The following is a 22,196-nucleotide window of genomic DNA, read 5'->3' as shown; positions in this document are numbered from 1 at the left end:
CACACACACACACACACACACTACAAATCTTCACTGACGAGGGAAGTGTTTTGGGGTTTTTTCCACTCACGGTGAAAATCATTCTGTTCTTAAAATGGGTGAAATAACGTAAGCTGAAATGACATTATGATGATGTTTTCACATATTTTAAGAACAGAAAGATGGTCGTGGTGTGGCTCAGCGGTCCGAGGTGTGACCGTGACGTCTTGGGTTCAAATCCAGACCAGGACTTTAGTCGCAGGTCGTCCTCTCTCCCAGTCGTTCCTGTCTCTCTCTACTCTGCACTGTCAAATAAAGGTGAAAATGGCAAAAATATAATCTTTAAAAATGTTCACTTTCACCGGGTAGAATCTAAAAGCCCCGAAATGACGACAACACTTGAGGAGAATAGAGCGACCTGTCAGCCAAGTTGCTCACAGTGTGAACAACCTGAAAGACTACTATGACTACTACTACAGTACTATTACTACTACTACTTACTACTACAGTACTACTTACTACTACAGTACTACTACTACTGCTATTATAACTACTGGCACTTTTACTGAGAACGTTACTGAATGGATCTACAGCCACACCACAACAAGCTGACTCAGCTGCTCTCTGCTTCTAGCTGCTTCTACAGATTTACACTTTATTAACTAACACACAGTTCTACAGATTTACACTTTATTAACTAACACACAGTTCTACAGATTTACACTTTATTAACTAACACACAGTTCTACATGTTCCTCCATCATGAGACTCAGCTGCTGGAGATGAAACTGTAAAGCCTCTATATGATAACTGACAAATAAACAATAATCAAGCTTCTCTCTCTCTCTCTCTTTCTTTCTCTCTCTCTCTCTCTCTCTCTCTCTCTCTCTCTCTCTCTCTCTCTCTCTCTCTCTCTCTCTCTCTCCAGACAGGAAAGTCCATCAGCACTTCCTGTCCTGATGGTTGGACTCACTACAGGAGGCGATGTTACATCCTGAGTCCCGGTCTGGCCAGCTGGGGCAGCGCCCAGCGGAGCTGCTCACTGCTGTAAACACACACACACACACACACACACACACACACACAGTCTTACTTAAGTCACTTTTGTGGTATTTACATAGACTTACATTCATTTCCTGGAGACTTACCCTAACCCTAACCCTAACCCTAAACCTAACCCTGACCCTAACCTTAACCACTGACCCAAAAATCAGCTTTTTACCAATTGGGGACAGGGCTTTTGTCCCCAATTGCACAAGCCGTCCCCAATCAATTGGTCTTAAGTCTGGTGTGTGTACCTGAAAGTGACTTAAATCATACCCACACACACACACACACACACACACACACACTCTCAGATTAGCTGGATTGCTAAAAATCAATCTTGTGCAAACAGTAGAAATTTGACTGGCAGGAAGGTAGTTTGTGGTTTTTGACCGGTAAGGATTTTTGAAATCCAAAAACCGATACGGATGGTTTTGTATTGCTGCTGATATTCAGTATCTTTCAATTTGACAACTTTCATGGCAAAAAAAACAATCCCCAAAATTATTCAGTGTTTCCCCCAGAATTTTATTCTTGGCTGGATTTTATTTTTGAGCAAATCACAATAAAACTCTTCACTGAAACCCAGAATGATGATGAATCAGAATCAGAATAAAAGGACAATATCTGTAAAGTGATAAATGTGTCTGCTAGGAAAAGCTTCTGCAACAAGATGAAATAATGCACAAAGAGCTTACATCACATCATCATCATCATCGTTCATTCTTTGAAACAAACTACTGCAGAAATATCAGTCAGAGGAAAAGTCTCTGTAGAGAGTTAAATGTTAACAGATCTGTACTTCATAATGTCCCAGCTGTGTTTTAGTGTTCATTAATAAACTAACACTTGGTTTGGAATGCTCTGTCAGGTTGGACAGCGGCCTGACCAGCGTTCAGTCCAGAAGAGACATGAGCTGGCTGTGGAGGTTCGCGGGGAGGAAGCCATTTTGGATCGGTGAGTGTTTGTGTTCCTTCACCTGCTGCCGTGTGAAGAGTCACTTCTCTAGAAACCTTCAGCTGACACATTCACACTGACAGAAAACTACTACTAACAAACAAAATCCATTAGAGAATTTGGGGGATTTTTATGACAAAGATTAGAAAACACTCACACATCCAGATCCTTGTGCAGCTGCATCAGAGAAATGCTGAAGACTTGATAATAAATAAACTCCTGCACACTTCTCCTGCAGTGCAAACGCTGATTTATTTAAAGTGTAACGCGTTGGTCTACAGAAACTCTACACTTTAAATCTCTGCAGGGCATGACAGCATCACTGCAGCATCGAGGCACTTTATAGACTTTGCTGTGATTTATCGTAGCTTGTGGCGTATTCTGTGGTGTGGAATCTGGAATAATCTGGATTTCAGGGTGAAGGATGGATTCACTCTCAGAAAACAGGAGTATAGTGTGGAATGTGAGGTTTACTCATTATAGATGGTATTGGTCTTCAAGATTCAAAGGAAAGATAAATGATCATGCTGCCGTCACTATATCTGAAAATACACACAGGTGCTCTTTCACTGGAGGTTATCTTCTCAGATATTGGAAAGGTCAAACTTAAGTGTATTCATTTTTATGTTTTTATTTTATTTTTTATTTGAATCTTGAAGACCTGGACCCCAATGCCATCTATAAGTGAACCTCACGTTCCTCACTTTACTCCTGTTTTCTGAGACTGAATCCATCCTTCACCCTGAAATCCACTGAGATTCCTTTGAGACTGTTAGCACCTTTTGTTGGCTGAAAAATGACTACAATTCTGAATGGTAACTAATGTTCAAAACCTACAGCTACAACCTGAATATGAGATCTGAGCAGCACAAGATATGAAATGTTGATCAAATATTCAGCTCTAATGAAACAAGAGGAGCACGTACCTTTGCACGCCCTATTTTTCATTTATTTGAATTTTATAAATATATAGAATTTTCTTTTTTTAGTGTAATAGAAGACATTGTATAGGTGTTTTCAGACAAAACAAATTCAAATAATTTAATTTTAAAATAATTTTGTAGCCCAACAAATTGTGGTGCCCAGACTTTTTCACAGCACAGTGTTTTCTGTGGTGGATTGTGGTTTTAAATTCAGGTTTTGTGTAACAGATTGAGTTCTCTGTGTGTCTCAGGACCGTCCGGCGGGACGGGGCGCTCGCTGTCGTTCTCCAGACTGAAGGGGGCGCCGCCGGGCCCGAGCACCGACTGCGTGTTGGTGGAAAACCCCAGAAGCTGGACTTCCACAAGCTGCTCCGCTGAAACTCAACACTCTTTCATCTGCTCAGCACCGGCTCACACTCACTGATCCGATCCGATCCGATCTGATCTGATCCGATCTGATCCGATCTGATCTGATCCGATCTAATCTGATCTGATCTGATCTGATCTAATCTGATCCGATCCGATATGATATGATCCGATCCGATCCGATATGATATGATCTGATCGGATCTGATCTGATCCACTGTCAGGATCAGATCCACTGTTTGAATCATATTTAATGTTACGCAGTGACGCTGCTCTGTACATTAGTTTCCATATCTTTGTCATAATAAAGATTGCAGCACAAACTGTGTTCTGCTCCTGAAATCCTTTATTATTCTGTAACGTTTAGCTTTAACACAACTGTTCTGATTTTAAACACTGAAGTGTTCGGTTCATCAAGCTGACATACATTTAATATGAACAATACCATGATGTCAGGTTCAAATTCAACTTGTTTGCAGAAACTGGTATGAATCCATCCAATTTCTTCACTACCCAACTTTGTCTTGTGAAACAATAAATTAGAAAGATGGTCAGAGTCAAGCCAGCAGAGGGCAGCATTGTTTTTGCACTTTTAAAATATAGATCCCAAGCTGTAAATATTTAAAGAAATGTTTTTTCAGTATGTTATACCACATCTGCAAGTCTTCGAAGGTAAAAAGTATATCATTTTCATTATACATATCCATAATTTTATGAATACCTCTGTGTCATTGGTAACCTGGAATAAAGGCTCTGTTGACCCAGATAGGGGTAAAACAAGACATTTTTGCCTAGGTGTTCTTGAGCTTTAAACCACACCTCAGTGGTATTCTTAAAAATTTTTTTAGTAACTGTGTTGGAGAATCAGAGTATAAATATAGATTGAGAGGTATGGGGACGCGGAGCTCTTTTCTATCTGAGCCCAGGGTGTTGAAGTTTTATCCATTAACCAGAACATTGCTGCTCTTATTTGAGCTGTAATACCATAGAAAGTTAGGAAGCTGGAGCCCTCCTCTCTCATACGGCAAGTATAACAAGGATAGTCTTAAAGGAATAGTTCACCCAAAAATGAAAATTCTGTCATCATCTACTCACCCTCATGCCAGTTGAAACACAGGTGAAGTTTGTCCATATAACACACAGGGAGGCTGCAGCACAACTCCATAGCAGCCTTCTCCAAAACAGCTGAAGTCAGTGGGGACCAGTTCTTCAGAGCTCCAAAAAGATACAATATATTTACACCATAATTTAGTGCAAATCTTAACTACAGCTGATTGATTTGCAACAAATCATGGTGTATAGGTCTTTTTATTCACAGTGTGATTGTTTGGCTGTTTTTGTTTTGGAGCTCTAAAGAACCGGTCCCCATTGACTTCAGTTGATTTGGAGAAGGCTGCTACCAAGTTGTGGTGCAGCCTCCCTGTGTGTTATATAGACTAACAAATTTCACCTGTGTTTCATTTGGCATGAGGGTGAGTAGATGATGACAGAATTTTCATTTTTGGGTGAACTATTCCTTTAATCTTGGTCGTCTGTTGTTCCATAGGAAATTGGTTAAAATCTTTTTCAGCCTAGAAAACAATGTTGGTGAGGGGCTAAGGGGGAGGGACTGAAACAGGTATAAAAATTTAGGTAGAATATGAATTTTTATAATATTGATGCGTCCGATTAAGGACACAGCAAGAGAGGACCATCTTTTAACAGAGTCAATTGTAGAAGCCAGAATTGGATCAGTTAGTTGAAACTAGGTCCTCTATTTTAGGAGTGATCTTAATTCCTAAATATAATAATAATAATAATAATAATAAGCCTTGAGGAGCATTTTGAAAAGTAGTTTGTACAAGTGGATTAATTCTTTCAGAATCTTTCAGGTACAAAATTGTTTGACCGTATTATTTACCTTATACCCAGAAAAGGTACCATAGGTTTTTAATAAATCTGTCAGAGAGAGATACGGTCATTCTGTCCTGTCGAAAGCCTTTTCAGCATCCAAGGACAGAATGACCGCATCTGGTATCTCATTTCCTACATAAAAAATATTAAGCACCCTTCTTATGTTGTGGAAGGCCTGTCTACCTTTTATGAAACCAGTTTGGCCTATATGTATTAGTTCCGGTAAGACCTTTTCTAGTCTCAGAGTACTTTAGCAATTATTTTTGTGTCTGAGTTCAGCACTGAGATAGGTCTATATGATTCACATCTAGTTGGATGTTAGATAAGGTCTATTCTGGAATATGTTTTATATCTATATGTTTCACAGGAAATTTCACAGGAAATTTCCGTAAGGGTTATCCCAGAACTCAAAGGTTGTAAATGACTCTTCACAAGGAAACTTTCTCTCTAGTCTCGCTCTCAGACCCTTGGGGTTGTGAAAGCTTCTGGGTTTCTCAGGTTTCTGCGGCTCTAACCACAAGCCACTAACTCCTCCTGACAACACACAAGAGAATCACATCTTTAAATATATGGTTGTTTTTTAATTATACTACAACAATAGCATAAAAATGATGAAAAAAAAAATATTGAATTAATTTGTATTAACCTGCCTTATACAATCAATGAACTATTACAAAAAAAATCAGACATTGACAAGAAACATTTATGAACAAAGTCTCTTTCTCTTCCTCACAGCGCAACAAGTAAAAAAGCCCCCAATACTTTTATCAGGACATTTGGGGAAGTTTAGATCAAACCACAGAGGGTGGGTGTCCTCCCTGCCTTCTCTTGCGGTCAGAGTCTGTTGGTTGTGAGTTGTGATGTGAATGTGCAGGATTTGCATGTGAAAGCCCACAGAGGACAGGAAACCATTTCATGTAGCCTGCAGAAACAAGCAGCCATTTTGTGGTGGACCCACAAGCTCCCATACTCCTGAGGGGCCCTTTTTAGGGATGGACCGGCTTCACCTTCGATCTCTGCTGCTTGGGCACACAGCTCATGTACCATTTGCCTCCTTCTCTCCCTGCTCATCTTATTCCTCTGGTGATTCAGTCCTCGTTCACCAGTAGCACTGATTCTGCTGTGGGTTGGTGGGCGCAGTAGGAGGTCCACCACATGCCTCTTTTTCAACAGTATCGTATTGTATTGTATTCATAATGTATTCAGCAACTCAGCAAAGTCAGTTTTAACATACAAGGAATCAAGGAATTCAACTTGATGGGTTGCTCCTGTTCGTCACATCAAACACAATACACAAAATTATTTAAAAAAAAAAAAAAGGTGTACATAAAAAAATTAGCAATAGAAAATTAATAAATTGGTCTTGTTCTGTACAGCATGCATGCACATGGTTCTCTCTTGGAACCTAACTGACTGCACTGATGGGCATCTATGGAAGACAGTTTAGAAAAATAGACAACAAATATGTATAAGCTGAGTATAAACAGGTATAAATGTATAACTAAACAGCCAGAACAGAGTTGAGTAGATAAGATCTGACTATAAGATTGGTATTTACTCAGAGGTAACAACAGCTGCAGCTGAACCATATTATTACCATATTATTTCATACTTCTTCTGCAGTCTCTAACTCATCTTTTGCAGAGGTACTTTTCTCTCAATTTGTTTAGAATCCATTTGAAGAAGAATCACTGGCTGCCACACTTATTTCCCCTTTCAGACAGTTTCTTTGCTCAGTGCTTGTGTTGCACTCGCCTGTACATAACGAACTACCCTAGTTTTCATACTGGATATCATATGCCAGGGGACCATCAATAGCAAAACCAAGGTAGAAGGAAACCTTTTCTGTGCTGAAACCACTTCTGATTCCACCAATGAAAGCTGGACGCACCGGGATTTTTAGTTTGCCGTAATTGGCAAACACTTCTCCAAGCTCAATGGTTCCAGTGACCCGATGAAGGCGGCTGATGATTTCTTTCTCTTTAAATATGTCTCCGTTCCGCCAGAGTTGTGCCAGGGTGTCACGACGTATCGCAGCAAAACACTCATCGAGTTTGGGTTTAGGAACGAGCCTCCCAAGCCCTCCCGCTTTTCCAAGGTAGAAGTGAGCAACGGTGCTCCTCTTTCGAAACAAAATAGACAGACGCTTGCGGGATGAGTTTCGAATTGCAGTCACATATGCTCTGATTTCTGTGTTTTCCTGAGCTGAACTCGGCCAGAACAACAGAAGAGCCAGGTAGTATGGGTCCGGGAAGGGATGCCCTAACCCAACATCTTGCAGGGTTTCCAGAAGGAGAGCAGAGAGTTGGCTGTAACTCTTCACGTATTTAGATGTTGGTTTCAAAAGGTAAAGAATTATGTTTGACAAAATGTAATTGATTTTTTCCCTTGTCTTTTGCTTTGGGTTTATGTATTGTTGTTTTTGTTGTAAGAATGCGTAGTGTTGAGTGATGCTCTCCATCTCTTCAGCAGGTTTGTCCAAATGCTGAAGAATCCCTGCGAATGTATCTGCATGGACCTTCTCAAGACACAACCTGTGCTCCTCAATGTCCATTTTCAAGTTGAGTTTAGGATTGCTTTCTCGTTCTTTTTTTATTTCCTCAGGTGAAGTGCAGAAAAGTTCTACATACTTTTTAAAATGGACACAGATTGTCCAATGATTCTTTGAATCAAATCCTCCTGAATTGTTTCCTTTCATGTATGTAAAGTAGCAGTCAAAGAACTCAAATATTTCTTTGACTTCAGTTTTCAAATTGAGGAGAAACCGCTCATGGTCTTTGGTGATCTCAACGTATCTGTTGTTGATCTCATTATCCTCCTTGTACACACTTGTGATTGGGATTGTTTGCTTTAGAAAACTCTGCAAGTACCTCTTTCTCATGGGATCCCCATCCTCAAAGAATGGCAATTTGCTCAATATCTCAAAGACTAGGAAAGTGATTTCCAGCACACCCACATAGCCAAAAACATTGTATGATGATTTTGTGGGGTAGTCCTCAGAGTCCTCATCAGCTGCTTCTTCCTCAGGTTCATCCTCTGTATTTCCCAGCTCCTGAGCCCTTTGAAAAGCTCTGATGGCATTAACTGCTAACTTAATGTTTGTGTCCAAGTCATCTGGATTGCGTGATTTCTTCTGCTTTTCACTCTGGATGTTAGATTTCAAATTGCTTTTGTACACCTGTCCAATCGTGTCGACTGTGTAGGGGTTTTCTTTGATATTCTTGGCCTTTTCTGCCCATTTCAGAGCCTCTGGAAAATCACGCTCACTGATGTACAAATATCTTGCCAGCGCCTGAGGAATGGATGCACTCGTTACAAACTGGGATGATGCTTTCACAAAGATGTCTTGGACAGTGTGTCTCCCGTCCTGCTTGTGGATTTTGTCTATAAGAGGAGAAAATGCCTCTCTCTCATCTCCATCTTTCTTGCGTTGCCTTTCAATCAACATTCTCTGAATTGAGAGCATGAGTCTGTGTCTTACAACTCCAACTCTGAAGAACAGATCACAGTGAAGCATGGCCATAGCTATCTCACTTACTTTCAAGTGGTAGCTTTTCTCCAACTGTTCAAGACTGGCAGATGCTATGGAGTGATGAAGGATTCGAATTCCTTTGTATCCTCCCCATTCTTCAACTGTGTCTATAATAAGAAAGTTTGAATATGGCTTCATTCTGTCCAGCACATTATCCTCTCGCCAGCGTATCATTTTCATGCCAAAGAAATCCTCAGAGAGTGAGACAGAGATTTCAGATTCTGCCACATAGGTGTTTAATAACGCCAGGAAGGCAAAGAGTTGAGCCGCCTTTGTGCTCATATCGAAGTTCTCCAGCGTGTTACGAACAAGACCATCAATGTATTCTTTATCGAAGTTGCTCTTCATGATCATGAAGCTGTAGAAGTTTTCAGGTTTTTTATGAGTTTCTTTGAGTTCTTGAAGTTTCTTCTCAAAATCGTCTTGTTCATTTTTTGTTAGTGACATAGTAATGTATTGACATGGTGTTGAACTGTTGCCGGTAAGGTATTGCTTCTTTGGGCTGTGGGAACGAACACAGTTAAGAATGATGACTTGGCCGTTTGGTGCGTCATCCACAGTGCTCGAGCAATCCTCTACAATCGCTTTACGGATGCAGTTGACAAGACAGTGAGCGTTCTCTGTTTCCTTTGAATCATCTACTAACAGCAAAACTGGAGATGGTTTGTCGCTTTCGAGCTTCATCAGCCTTCTAACTTGAATAGCAACTTCTTCTTTTGGCAACGTGTTGTCTTTCAACACAGCACATCTGAAGTCTTGACGAAGATCCCACATCACATGCATTGCTAAGGTGGTACCGCCACAACCTGGGTGGTGAAAGAGATTGAGCAGCACACATGTGTTTTGGGGATCTTTTGATTGAGATTTGATCATCTTCTTTAGATTTTTATACTTGTCTCTCTTGATGAAAGGCTTTGCTTTGTCTTTGTCACAAAAGTAGAAGTTCCACCATTTGACTTTGCCTCCTCTGAAGAATTCCTCCTCGACTTTGATTTTGAAGTCATGAAACTCTGGACTGTTTTCCTCATAGACATTTTCACATTGATTCAGACACAAAATGTCAAGAGCCGTCATGAAATCTTCATCCTTCTGTTTAAGCACAACAGAGCTGGAGCCAGAGGAGGGAAGCAGCCTTCCAGATGACTGGTTAAATGGCCCAAGTGCCATAATGCTCCCATTGACCTCACTGAGGGTTAACTCATATACTGACTGCTGGGTGATGTCGCAATCACACTTTTCCTGTATCAAGTCCCTCCATTTCTCAAATGTGCTCTGAGATTCACAAATACTAATGATGCTTTCCTCTTCTGTATGTTTGTAGAAAGCCTTGTAAGTGTCAAAGATTGGGTCTTTCTCAGTTTGCACAGGTGAAAGTAGAAGAAATATGAAGAGAGTTCTTCCATGGAGAAGAACTTCAGGCTTGCAAATGAAAGACACCAACTGCTCTACGTCTCTGCAGGCTTTCCTCAACCAGTTCTTATAGTCTAATTCTCTGTTCGATTCGCTGTCGAGGTCGTGTCTCCCATTGCAGAAGACCCAGCTGGTCTGTTTGTAAAGGTTAAGGTTCTTCATCACAGCTTCAGTCTGTCCTTCATATTGAGATGGGGTGTGCAGATTGGCCACCCGTGTTTCTCTGTAGGAATGGCAGAGTCCGCCTGGGACTGCAGAGTCCGGATCGAAGTCCAGGACGCAAAACAATTTCAGCTTGTTCAGAAACTGGAGATATTCTACTTGTTCTGGACTGCTCTTGTTCACAATAACAACAAATCTATCGTAGTTGTCAAGGGAGTTCCCACCACAAGTTAACAAATTCTTCAATTTGTCCCCCTGGTTAGCTTCTCTCCTCAAAACTTCTTTTGAGGGACGCTGCGGCTTCAGTTGACCTGTATGAACAGTAAAATAAATAAACAAATAAATGGCATTAACAATGTTGTAATAATTCAGAGAGCAAAATTATGTAAATTGTGACCAGGCCAAACAGAATCTGGGGACTTTTGTATTTTATAGCACTTTTTCTCTGATAATCTACAGACTTCTGCAGACATTATTGCTTGCAATACTGTTGCCATTTAGAAACTCCAAATAAAGGTTTGTATGGCATTTACATTAAACATTAGATCAACCTGAAAGTGAGTACAGTTTCATCAGATGTGACTTTTTAGCAAAATTGAAAGAAAAACTAAGATTCTTTAGGTCAATTGGAATAAAACTTTACTATTTCAAGGATTTGCATTGGTATTCTTACCCATGTTCCTTTTCAGGTCACAAGCAAGATCACGGCGAGGTATTTTGTCAAGAATCTCCAGTGTGACCTGTAACGCCGCCTCGCTTCCATAGTGGTCGGTCATTAAATCAGCAATGTCCACGTCGTCTTTGTCCTCCAATTTGCTCTGAGCAATAGGTTCATGCTGGGTCGCATTAAAATGTCTTAAATTGAATCTAAATGTTTTCAGGTCAGTTGTCCCGAGTTGCTCCAGGGTTTTCTGTAACAGGACTGTGATCTGCAGAGATATATAGGGAAAATAGGAAATGTCAACTCCAGTCTATATTGTCCTAAATCTTCTTAAAATTTAAGTCTGGATGGGAACCAACTTCAAAGCTCAACTATCAAAAAAGTTAGGCTAAATGAAGTGGGCCCTTGTCTCCTTGCCATGGTAATTTGCCCTTTTTTATCTGTACTATTTTTATCATGTGTGCGTGACTTTTTTAACTTCCTGTATAGCATTTGGTGTGTTTTGAAAACTGCTTTCAAATGAAATCAAATATATTACTATACAGTATTTGATATGCTTTCATGTGGACTGAAAATATAATGCCAAATTATATTTTGTGTTTTATGTTTCGTTTGTGATCTTTCTGTATTAAAATGTCACATTAGGAAGCTGGATAGGATGACTTATGTATGATCTGTCATACAATACTGAAATTTTACCCCATCAGATTGTTTCCTCTTTGCCCGCAAGGCCTGCAGCTTCGGTGGTTCTTCCTTTGGTGGAGCTTTCTTCTTTTCTGGAGCTTTCTTCTTTTCTGGAGCTTTCTCCACTGGTGGATGAGCCTTTTTGGATTCATGTTTGTTCAGTGATTCTGGCTGTTTGGTTGCTAAAGCCTGAGCCTGACTGGGTTGAGCCTGACTGGGTTGAGCCTGACTGGGTTGAGCCTGACTGGGTTGAGGTTTGAGACATTGTTGAGCTTCTTCTTGCTCAGCGCCGGTGGGCGGGGGGGATTGCAGCATCGGCTCTGGTTTGTTGTTCAAGTCATGAAGCTCACGCAGAATCTTCACAGCTGGACCACTTTTCACATCCAGGTCCAGAAAATCTTGCTTCCTGAAGCAAACAAGACAATCTCCAGACACGTCTTCCTCTTGGAGCCGTTCTGCATATTTGCCGTATATCTTCACACGCTGCACTAACCACTGGTTGACTTGCTCCTTTGTCCATTTTTCCACATATGCTGGGAACTCTGATTCATATTTTGATCCTTGTTTCAGTCTTTCTAGGTAAGATGTGATTTTGACAGCAGGACCGTGTTTAACGCCCAAGTCCAATATATCTTTCTTTACGAAGGCAACTAGATAATCCCCCAACACATCCTCTTCAAGGAACCTGTCTGCATAAGTCTGATGAACTTTGACCTCTGTCATCAACCACTGATGGACTTTTTCCTTGGTCCATTCTTCAGTCGGAGGTGGCGGCTCAGTTGTTGAGTGGCTCATTTTGGATCAACTAAAAATTAAACAGAGAATAAGAGCATGAATATAGTCATACGATTTTAAGGTTAGAAGACCAATACCAGTGACTCAATGATTACCCAGTGTTATGATAGGCATTCCAGTTGTCTAGGTGTATGTAGGCTTAAGAGGCAGGGTCTGAACTGACGTACACACAGGGGGCGGCCCATACTCTTACTGGTACTCTTATCAGTTTGATAAAACACTGGCTGGTGGGAAGTTTGGTTGGAACTCGCCACAGAGAGAGAAGACGCTGAAGGCCGACTGGAATCTGGAGACAACATTGAAACTTTGCCATCTACACATCCACCACCTTTCCCACTATATATACCTGAACTACTGACAAACGAACGGGCTGGCCCAGCTAAGCCTATAAGGCTGCACCAGGTGAGCGGACCGAGTGGGTCGCCGGTAACTGAGTCGAGACCTGCGTGTCGGTGAGTTGAGCTAACCCCTCCAGAAGGTAGGGATAGCACACACACACACACACACAGGGCGAGGCGGAAACACTGGACACATTAACTGCAACACGCAGGGGAAGACTCCAGGTTACAGGCTTGCTAGGCTGGAGGTAAGTTAGGCATTTACTTAAACAGCTACACAAGTTAACTTGGTAGGTCTAGCGAGCCCCGTAACAGTTGGGGACTCGTCCGGGATCTGAATTTGTACGCAAGTAATATTATCGTGTTGTGGAATTGTGTTGTTGTGGTTTTGGTTGCGTGTGGTTCGCTAAGTCTGTGGCGTTTGATGTTATGTGCCGGAGCTTTGCACAGTGTGGCGGTTCCACTCAGTGGTTGGTTTGTTTGCTACTGTTCTTTACCGAGCTAATACTATCATGCTATCTGTGCTGGGAGAATGTTTTGTTGGCTAATGTCTGTCTAGCATCGGACTTAGTTTTGTGTTGCCGACTGTAGAGAAAATATGTACAATGTATGTGTTTCCTTGTACGTTCCAATGTATTGATTATCATGTGCTCATCATGTGTTTCCATGTGAGGGTTTACGACTGTCAGACTGTCACACGTAGACAAGATGCTATTGTTCCTCAGACCCACTTATATGACATCTGTACAACAACATCCTATCATGAGACGATGCTGGGGGGGAGGCTTGCAGGTGGTTGTCCTTGTCCTTGGAGATATACGCCTGGTTAGTCTGACCCTCGTTGGAGAACTACACCTTCTCTCCATGCATGTGTCATTAAAGAGAACACTAAATCAACGGACGGCGAACTTGTCTTTATTACAAAATTATTCATCAATTGGCGTCACGAACAGGATCCCAACAGGAGTCTAGAGGAACTCTGGTGAGTAGTTTCTCCGCTCTGACGGGATCCACAAACCTGTGTTGAGAATTGAAGGATTTCTTGAAGTTATAATTGTAATTGTTTAGATGATCTGTGTATTGTTCTAAAGGAACATTTACAAGTCCTATAGGGGCTGTGGGGCCTGCCTATAAGGTGAGGTAAGACCACTGGTAAGAATTGAGGCTCCTTCTAAGAATCCTTCAAGATCTCATCTAAATTGATTTGAGTCACTCTCAGAAAAGCTATAGCGATATATACTGAAACTCATATAAGGGGGTTTCTAAGCTCCGGCGTTTCCGGGAGGTCTTTTAGGTGGTGATTATCTTTGAATATCTTCAAGGGTAAGGCACACTTAATTAAATAACTGGTTGACCAGAAGTGTCACCAGTGTCAGAAGTAACGCCCTTTGGTTCTGTGTTTTCTTTGGGGGGTAAAAATACAGTTGTAACTGTTTTTAATGCTTATGGTCTGACTATATGGAGAATTAACCTTTCATTTTTCCTTGTAGAGAAGCGGAGCTGCATTAACCCTAACTGTAAAATTCTTGGTTTCAATACAGGAAGGGAATCTGTAATATTGTGTATGTTGTATTGTATGAAGATAAAATCTGGCATAGGGGACCAGCATATTTTTCCTCCTGTTTGAAGTCATCTTTGACTCTGTAGGCTTCCTTGTTTCCTTGGATACGTGAGTACTGATGAAATAATATACATGGGTACTAATAACAGTAAAATGTTGGAGGGGGGAAAGAGGAAAGGAAAGGAGAAGAAAGATAAGAAAAGGTCAAAGGATGTAAGTGATAAAAGTAATAAAAAAGAACAGAGTTTAAAACCCCCTCCAGGAACCCCTGCTGATGTAATGTATAGAAAATATGGGGCCTGGACTGCGTTAACCGTACCTCAGGATTGGGAAAAATGACAGAAGGAAAATTTCCAAAAACAGGATTGTGGGACAAAAATATTCTGACGGGTGTAAAAACTAAGTTGGATGAGCCTTCTTTTGACAAAAAGACACAAAGTTATTATGACGAAGTGTGGGACTGTTGGTGGAAAGAATCTTCATTACATCAACTAACTACTTCATCCTCCAAGCAGGATCCACGCACCGCCATAATATAACATAGAATTATTGTTACGACCATGGCATGGGTGTAGGAAGCAGTTGGCCACTGGGGGGGACAGATTTGACTACTGGGGTCCGGGGCATGCTCCACATTTTTCAAAAAACAGCTCTGCAATACTCATTTCTAGTAACTTTTAAAAAGGCTATCTGAAAATAAAGAAAGAATGACTCAGGTGCTAAGTGACAGATCACACTTTATGTGTTGGTTACAGCAGGCTTTCAGCCAATCTATCTAGTTTCGCCTGTTTCTCATTAATAATAATACGAATAACAATAATAATTAAAGCTGCAAGCAGCGATGATCGGGCCCTTGCACTTTGCGCACGTTGGGGTGTGCTGCAGCCGCGGCGGCGTTACTGGACACTGACCGGTCGATGCGGCTCTGAATTTTCAGTATAAAACATGTCATTTCCTTTTGCCAGTAGGTGGCGCTATGACTATGATTTAAAATCGGCTTGTAGATGTCTTCAGGGCAGGACTGTCATCAATCGTGTGAAGTTTGGGGCACATTTGACCATGTACGGTGGAGTTACAGAGCACTTCCTGTGTTGCCAGTAGGTGTCGCTATGACTATAACTGAATATTGGCATGTAGATGTCTTCAGGTCGGGGCACTTATCAAACATGTGAAGTTTGGGGCAGATTTGACCATGTACAGTCGAGTTACAAGCCACTTCCTCTGTTGCCAGTAGGTGGTGCTATGACTATGATTCAAAATTGGCTTGTAGATGTCTTCAGGCCGGGACTCTCATAAAACGTGTGAAGTTTGGGGCAGATTTGACCATGTACAGTTGAGTTACAAACCACTTCCTGTGTTGCCAGTAGGTGGCGCTATGACCATAAGTAAATATTGGCCTGTAGTTGTGTTCAGGCCGGGACTGGCATCAAACATGTGACGTTTGGGGCAGATTTGACCACGTACAGCCGAGTTACAAACCAGTTCCTGTTTTGCCAGTAGGTGGCGCTATGACTATAACTGAATATTGCCATGTCGATGTCTTGAGGCCATGACACTTATCAAACATGTGAAGTTTGGGGCAGATGTGACCATGTACAGTGGAGTTACAAACCACTTCCTGTTTTGCCAGTAGGTGGCGCTATGACTATAACTGAATATTGCCATGTCGATGTCTTGAGGCCATGACACTTATCAAACATGTGAAGTTTGGGGCAGATGTGACCATGTACAGTCGAGTTACAGAGCACTTCCTGTTTCGTGGAGAAACATGGAAATTTCAACGCCTCGCCACGCCCACGCCGTTGGACGAAAACTCAAGCTTATACTAACTTTTAATCGTCAAGGTCTGTTATATACGCTGACCAAGTTTGAGGTGGATCCGATTAACATCCTAGGAGGAGTTTGTTAAAGTATGACCCCTGTAAATGGCCAAGAATGCCACAATAAATGCAAAATGGTTGACTTCCTGTTGGGTTTAGGTCACGGGACCTATTGACCTTTTTTTTAAGTCGGGGCATGATACATGTGCCTACAAAATTTGGTACATGTAGGTGAAATGTACCACGAGGGGTATTTAGTTGAAATTTGTAGGGGGCGCTATTGAGCCATTTTGCCACACCCATGCGCAAGACCCATAAAATATATAATTTTTCACCACTTCTGAGGCGTGTGCAAAGTTGCGCAACTTTTCGAGCAGCTTTAGCCCCTGAAAAATGCGATTCATTCGGCCTAAGAATAATAATAATTCCTTGCATTTCAATAGGGCCTCGCACCGGTCGGTGCTCGGGCCCTAATTAAAGCTGCAAGCAGCGATGATCGGGCCCTCGCACTTTGCGCACGTCGGGGTGTGCCACAGCCGTGGCGCCGTTACTGGACACTGACCGGTCGATGCGGCTAGGAATTTTCAGGATAAAACATGTTATTTCCTTTTGCCAGTAGGTGGTGCTATGACTATGATTTAAAATGGGCCTGTAGATGTCTACAGGCTGGGACTGTCATCAAACGTGTGAATTTTGGAGCAGATTTGACCATGTACGGTGGAGTTACAGAGCACTTCCTGTGTTGCCAGTAGGTGGCGCTATGACCATAAGTGAATATTGGCATGTAGATGTGCTCAGGCCGGGACACTTAGCAAACATGTGAAGTTTGGGGCAGATGTGACCATGTACAGTCGAGTTACAAAGCACTTCCTGTTTCATGGCGAAACATGGAAATTCGACGCCTCGCCACGCCCACGCCATTGGAGGAAAACTCAAGCTTATACTAACTTTTAATCGTCAAGGTCTGTTATATACGCTGACCAAATTTGAGGTGGATCCGATTAACCTCCTAGGAGGAGTTCGTTAAAGTATGACCCCTGTAAATGGGCAAAAATGCACAAAAATGCCACAATTAATTCAAAATGGCTGACTTCCTGTTGGGTTTAGGTCATGGCACCTTTTGACGTCTTTTGTAAGTTTGGACATGATACATGTGCCTACCAAATTTGGTACATGTAGGTGAAACGTAGCGCGAGGGGTATTTTTTTGAAATTTTGTAGGGGGCGCTATTGAGCCATTTTGCCACACCCATGCGCAAGACCCATAAAATATATAATTTTTCTGCACTTGTGAGGCGTGTGCAAAGTTTGGTGAGTTTTCGAGCAGCTTTAGCCCCTCAAAAATGCGATTCATTGGAGGGAAAAATAATAATTCCTTGCATTTCAATAGGGCTTCGTACCGGTCGGTGCTCGGGCCCTAATAATTTCCGTCTTCGAATTACAGTGTTTTATGTAGTTGTATTTTCCTTCCAACTAACTGCACTGATATTATCTGGTTTCTAGTCATTTAGTTTTTGGGTGCGCTGGTCCTTTTTAAGAGCTAAGTGTGTTTTTTCTCCAAGCCCTGCTACACTGACTGGCTTTAGCTTGAAAAGATGTTAATTATAAAGTTCATACAAAAAGCCAGCACAGTACCTGTTCCATTACAGTAGGATAATGAGCCATGCAAAGAAACGTTTCAGACAAGATGCAAGCCATCCAATATGGTGAAGAATTAAGTTTAAGTTTAGCTGCAAAACAACGAGGCCTAACCTACCTTTCAATTTTAAAAATCAGCACAGACGAAAATATAATGCTGTAATAATATCAGAGAAAGATTACAAGCATACAGGACACTGAGGCAAATAGACAAAGTATTGTCCTTACATAACTGACGGACATGTCTGTGCTTTCTGGAAGCAGTGGCAACAAAGCTACTGACCTTTTGTTGTTGACAGTCATGAAAACTAGCTTTATATAACTTTTTACACATTTATTCCTCCTTGGCGCAATATCATACCTTTCATTTGCTGCACATCCTCTTTTTCTTTTCTCTCTCTATCAGCACCTGACCAGTAGTGTTGATTAGACATCTTGCCGTTTGATTACCATGAATTTCTTCATTATGATTGACACTTAACGGCCCTGTGCTCGCTGACTGCTCTGCTCCATGAGATCAAGTGAAGAGGCATCACTCTGCTCACAATATAAATGTATTTATTTTTTCTACACAGTTAATATCATTCCATTGTCGTTTTGCCCACAAAGTCCTGCATCAGAATGTAAGCCAATATATTCTTTACAATCTGCATTTGCGGGCCAAAACGTCAGTGGAATGATTTGAATATTGCAGAACAGAACACGTAATTACAAGATATTTAATTTAGGGCCAGAGTGACACCTCTTCACATGATCTCTGCAGCTTTGTTTTTGGCTGCAGTTTGGAGCGCTGCCTTGGCTGCTGTCTGCTCCTCACCATATGAAGCCCTATCATATATATATATCATCATATCAAGTCTATTTCTTGTAGCACACTTTTTTCATACAGAGATACTCTCTTCATTCAACTTCATTCCACATTGCACGAAGTCAAAGGCTTTTCAAAATAAAATTCCCGCGGTTGATTTTTCAATGCGGAGGCAAAATAACACAATGTCGTGGTTTATTTTTTGAGGGGGACATTTTAATCATCTTTTAATATTGGAGGGGACATGTCCCCCCTGTCCCCCGTGCTTCCTACGCCCATAGTTACGACGTAGACTTAACTGATTTAATTGTATGATTATACAGTAGGCCTACTGTCTCATATATTGTGTGATAATGCTGATCATTTGATACATATTTTTTGTGTTGAATGAAATATTAATTAAATATTTAGGGGCACAGCTTTGGCAGTAGCCCAGCACATTTCCCGTGGTTATTCTATTTAAAGTAATGCTAAAGTAGGTTGAGCAGGTGAGACGAACCATCCCCGTGACGTCACCAGCTAGCTTGATGGAAGATGGCTGCGCCCTAGTGGCGAAAAAGTTAACTGTTGTTTATTTTTCTAGCAAATCTAGGTGAATTTCAGGCTTGAATGCAGTGTCCTGTCTTGTCTGAGGTAAAATGCAAAAGCAGAGTCATATTATCAAATGCTTCATCTCCACTTGAATGCTCCTTTAATTAGAATCAGGACAGTCGGGCCTACACTGAACCATAAGCCAGTAATTCATGATGCACTGAGACCAGAGCGGTGCAGGTTTCCCTACTGGGGTCGTGACAGCTGGAAGCCTGAAGTCGGCCTGTGCTGGTTTAGACTGTGCAGTCAACTCATACAATTTGGTGTGGGGCGTAACTTATTCGTCAGGGTATGACGTTTCATGACACCACACTAACAGCTTTTAATGGACCTCAAGACATAAAATAAAACACTGGAAAGTCGAGAATATGGGACCTTTAACGTAAAATGTAAAAAATCTTTTTAGCATTTTTGTGTTTATTTGACAGTGGATGGAGAGCAGGATAGGGAGAGAGAGGAGGATGACATGCAACAAAGGTCCTGATCCGGATTCTAACCCGGGACGTCACTGTTACTCAGTACACACTTTAGCCAAAGAGCCACTGGAACGCCACAGAGCAAGTTGCTTTGACTTCCTCTGAAACCACTGAGGGAAAACTAAACAAAACCAGGTAATCTGCCTCACAAATGAGCCACGAATCCTGCTGGCAGAGTGAAGGTTATTATGGGCTGCTGTGCTGGTTCAAAGCCCCGGACCAGACAGACTGCTGAAGGACTTGGAGACTTTAAATTAATTTTCCATACTTGCTTTAAAACATTTCAACAAATTTTTCTTTCCAACAAGCTATTTTGTGCTTCTGAGACAGACAGTCATGAAGAGCTGCTGAAATAAACTGGACTTGACTTTTAATGGTGAAGTTTACTCCAATCAAAGTCAATCTTCATGTTTAACTGTCATATGAAACTGGTCAAGTTAAAATATTTAATATCAGACGTAGAATTTGTCCCAAACTGCAATTCACCCAGCTGGACATTAAACCAAGAACAGTGGGAGTTCTGGTGTAAACCAGACTTAGAGATGCTCTTACTTTTTCACCATGGGAGGGCGGGGCTACAATTTTATTATGCAACGAGAAAATAGTAACTTTTTATGTTTTCTATATCATGCTTCATCTTTTCTTAATTCATAATGGAACAGAAAGTAGTTCTGTTCTGTACATCAGGAATATTTAGTTTCCTGTTTTTCACTTTCCTCAAATACACCAACCTTTTCCCTCCAGAAGCTTTAATCAAAATCAGTGTAATAATAAGAAGACACAGCCGAGGTTTTAATATGACAACTATACACATCTACTGCTCTGTCTGAGAGGTTTCCTCCCAACAGCAGAGAACAATAAACTTATACTGGCTGCTGCTTATCACACAGCAACTACAGTCACAATGTAACTCCAGTCTGAGAAGCAGAGGAGGTTACTGATCAGCGATTACACAACAGATAGTTTCCTTCATGACAAAATGATTTTGGAGCCCAAACTTGCATAAATTGGACAGATTCTGTGCAATATGCCGATGAACTTCTCACCTACTGATGCCGTTTCACTCTTCCTCCTCTTGCCATGGGAAGGTCTGGGTTTCTGTTCTGCTCACAAACAAAGCTGCACAGGCTTCAACCTACTGGAGATGATATGAAACACAAGGAAAATCACAGCTTCGGAGCGTCTGGACTCGAACCATCGGTGTGACTCATCAGACTGGAACTCCAGCCCGGCCCTCCCACATCACTTCCTGTATACTGCATGATGTATAAAAAGTATAAAACCACACCTACCAGAGAGGCTGTCCACACCACCGCCCCTCAGACCGAGATAAAACATTTTAATGAGAGAAATATGAAACAAAACAAACTGATAAAAGTCATGTGACGTACCTCTGACACACTGGGAGAGTCTCTGTGTGTTTTGAAGCCTTTCTAGTCTGCTGCTCACTTCTCTAAGGACAGAATCACTATTTTATTCTTTTAATACCTATTAGGACCTGTAGTATGACTGTGGTACACAATACTGAGTTTGTACTGAACTTATTGTACTTTACCGTGTTTTTTTTTATCTCCTATGGTACTTACTTTGAAGTTCTGCTAGGATATTCATATACTATCCTTCAAAAATATATGATAGGAACCATCTCTAAGGTTTATGATGCCCTGTTACCTTTTCTGTCAATCCGTGAACTGGAAAGATCTAGACTTAGGTGGGAGAGGGATTAGGTACAGAGATTGATCCAGAACTGTGGGAGGACCTATGTAGCGATGGTGTTACATGTACACTAAATTCAAGATATAGATTGATTCAGTTTAATTTTTTGCAATAGATTTATCTCACCCCCTCCAAGCTACATGGGTTTAACCCCAACCTCTCACCCCTCTGTTTTAGATGTGGTCTGGTAGAGGGCACTTTCCTTCATTCCACTTGGCAGTGTCTATGATGCTTTATCCACAATTCATGGAGTTACTTTTCCAATGGATCCTGAGATATGCCTTTTGGGCAACTTCTCAAATTCTAATCTTACGCATAGTTATTCCATCAATCTTACAGAAATCCTGCTGGTCATTGCCAAAAAATGTATTGCAATGAAATGGAAGTCAGATCTCCCATTGCCAGTTAGATTGTGGCTCTCAGAAGTGAACAGCTGCATACCTCTGGAAAAGATAACCTATTCTCTAAGGAATAACATGCATCTTTTCTATAAAATATGGCAACCTTTTATCAACTACATGGAGAATCTCCCATCTCACATGATTGAATGATCATCTGCATGGTCTCTCTGTTCTCACCACACTAGTGTTGGAAAAGAACATTCTACTGTGGTTAAGGCTAACCTATCTCTCATTTGTCTGTTAAATTATTTTTGATACGTCTGTAATGTACGTAATGAACGTTTTTGTATTGTCATGGTGTGGCTGTATGTTTTGTATACTTTTTGAAAAACCAAAATAAAATACTCTAAAAAATATATATATATGATAGGACTTCAACAGTCCAGTAGGACAGGAGAGGAAACAGTCTTCATACAGCACACAGCAGGTATGTAAATGGCAC

The 22,196-nt window shown here is 41.3% G+C and overlaps 2 protein-coding genes across 3 annotated transcripts in view; one reads left to right on the top strand and one right to left on the bottom strand.

Moving 5' to 3' along the window:
• frem1b (Fras1 related extracellular matrix 1b) overlaps nt 1-3,505 on the top strand; it is a 60,609-nt gene extending 57,104 nt beyond the window's left edge. The window contains exons 33-35 of the mRNA XM_078285622.1: nt 908-1,026; nt 1,895-1,980; nt 3,155-3,505. Coding sequence (XP_078141748.1) covers nt 908-1,026; nt 1,895-1,980; nt 3,155-3,327 — 378 coding nt within the window. The 3' untranslated portion in view covers nt 3,328-3,505. The remainder of the gene's footprint in view (nt 1-907; nt 1,027-1,894; nt 1,981-3,154) is intronic.
• Nucleotides 3,506-5,613: 2,108 nt separating this feature from the next.
• LOC139917564 (sterile alpha motif domain-containing protein 9) lies at nt 5,614-20,772 on the bottom strand. 2 transcript variants are annotated; one of them, XM_078285789.1, is made up of 5 exons: nt 20,684-20,772; nt 11,852-12,416; nt 11,627-11,806; nt 10,940-11,195; nt 5,614-10,577 (listed from the first exon to the last, which is right to left on the bottom strand). In XM_078285789.1, the coding sequence occupies exons 2-5, from the start codon at nt 12,404-12,406 to the stop codon at nt 6,937-6,939; spliced, it is 4,632 nt and encodes a 1,543-aa protein (XP_078141915.1). In that variant the 5' UTR covers nt 12,407-12,416; nt 20,684-20,772; the 3' UTR covers nt 5,614-6,936. The 2 variants fall into 2 exon arrangements, with proteins under 2 accessions (XP_078141915.1, XP_078141914.1); XM_078285788.1 differs by having other exon boundaries at nt 11,627-12,416.
• Nucleotides 20,773-22,196: the final 1,424 nt, after the last annotated feature.

This window comes from Centroberyx gerrardi, chromosome 9 (assembly GCF_048128805.1).
Source record: "Centroberyx gerrardi isolate f3 chromosome 9, fCenGer3.hap1.cur.20231027, whole genome shotgun sequence".
Taxonomy (NCBI): domain Eukaryota; kingdom Metazoa; phylum Chordata; class Actinopteri; order Beryciformes; family Berycidae; genus Centroberyx; species Centroberyx gerrardi.
The sequence above is the reverse complement of the archived record's forward strand: the minus strand, read 5'-3'. Positions and strand labels throughout refer to the sequence as shown.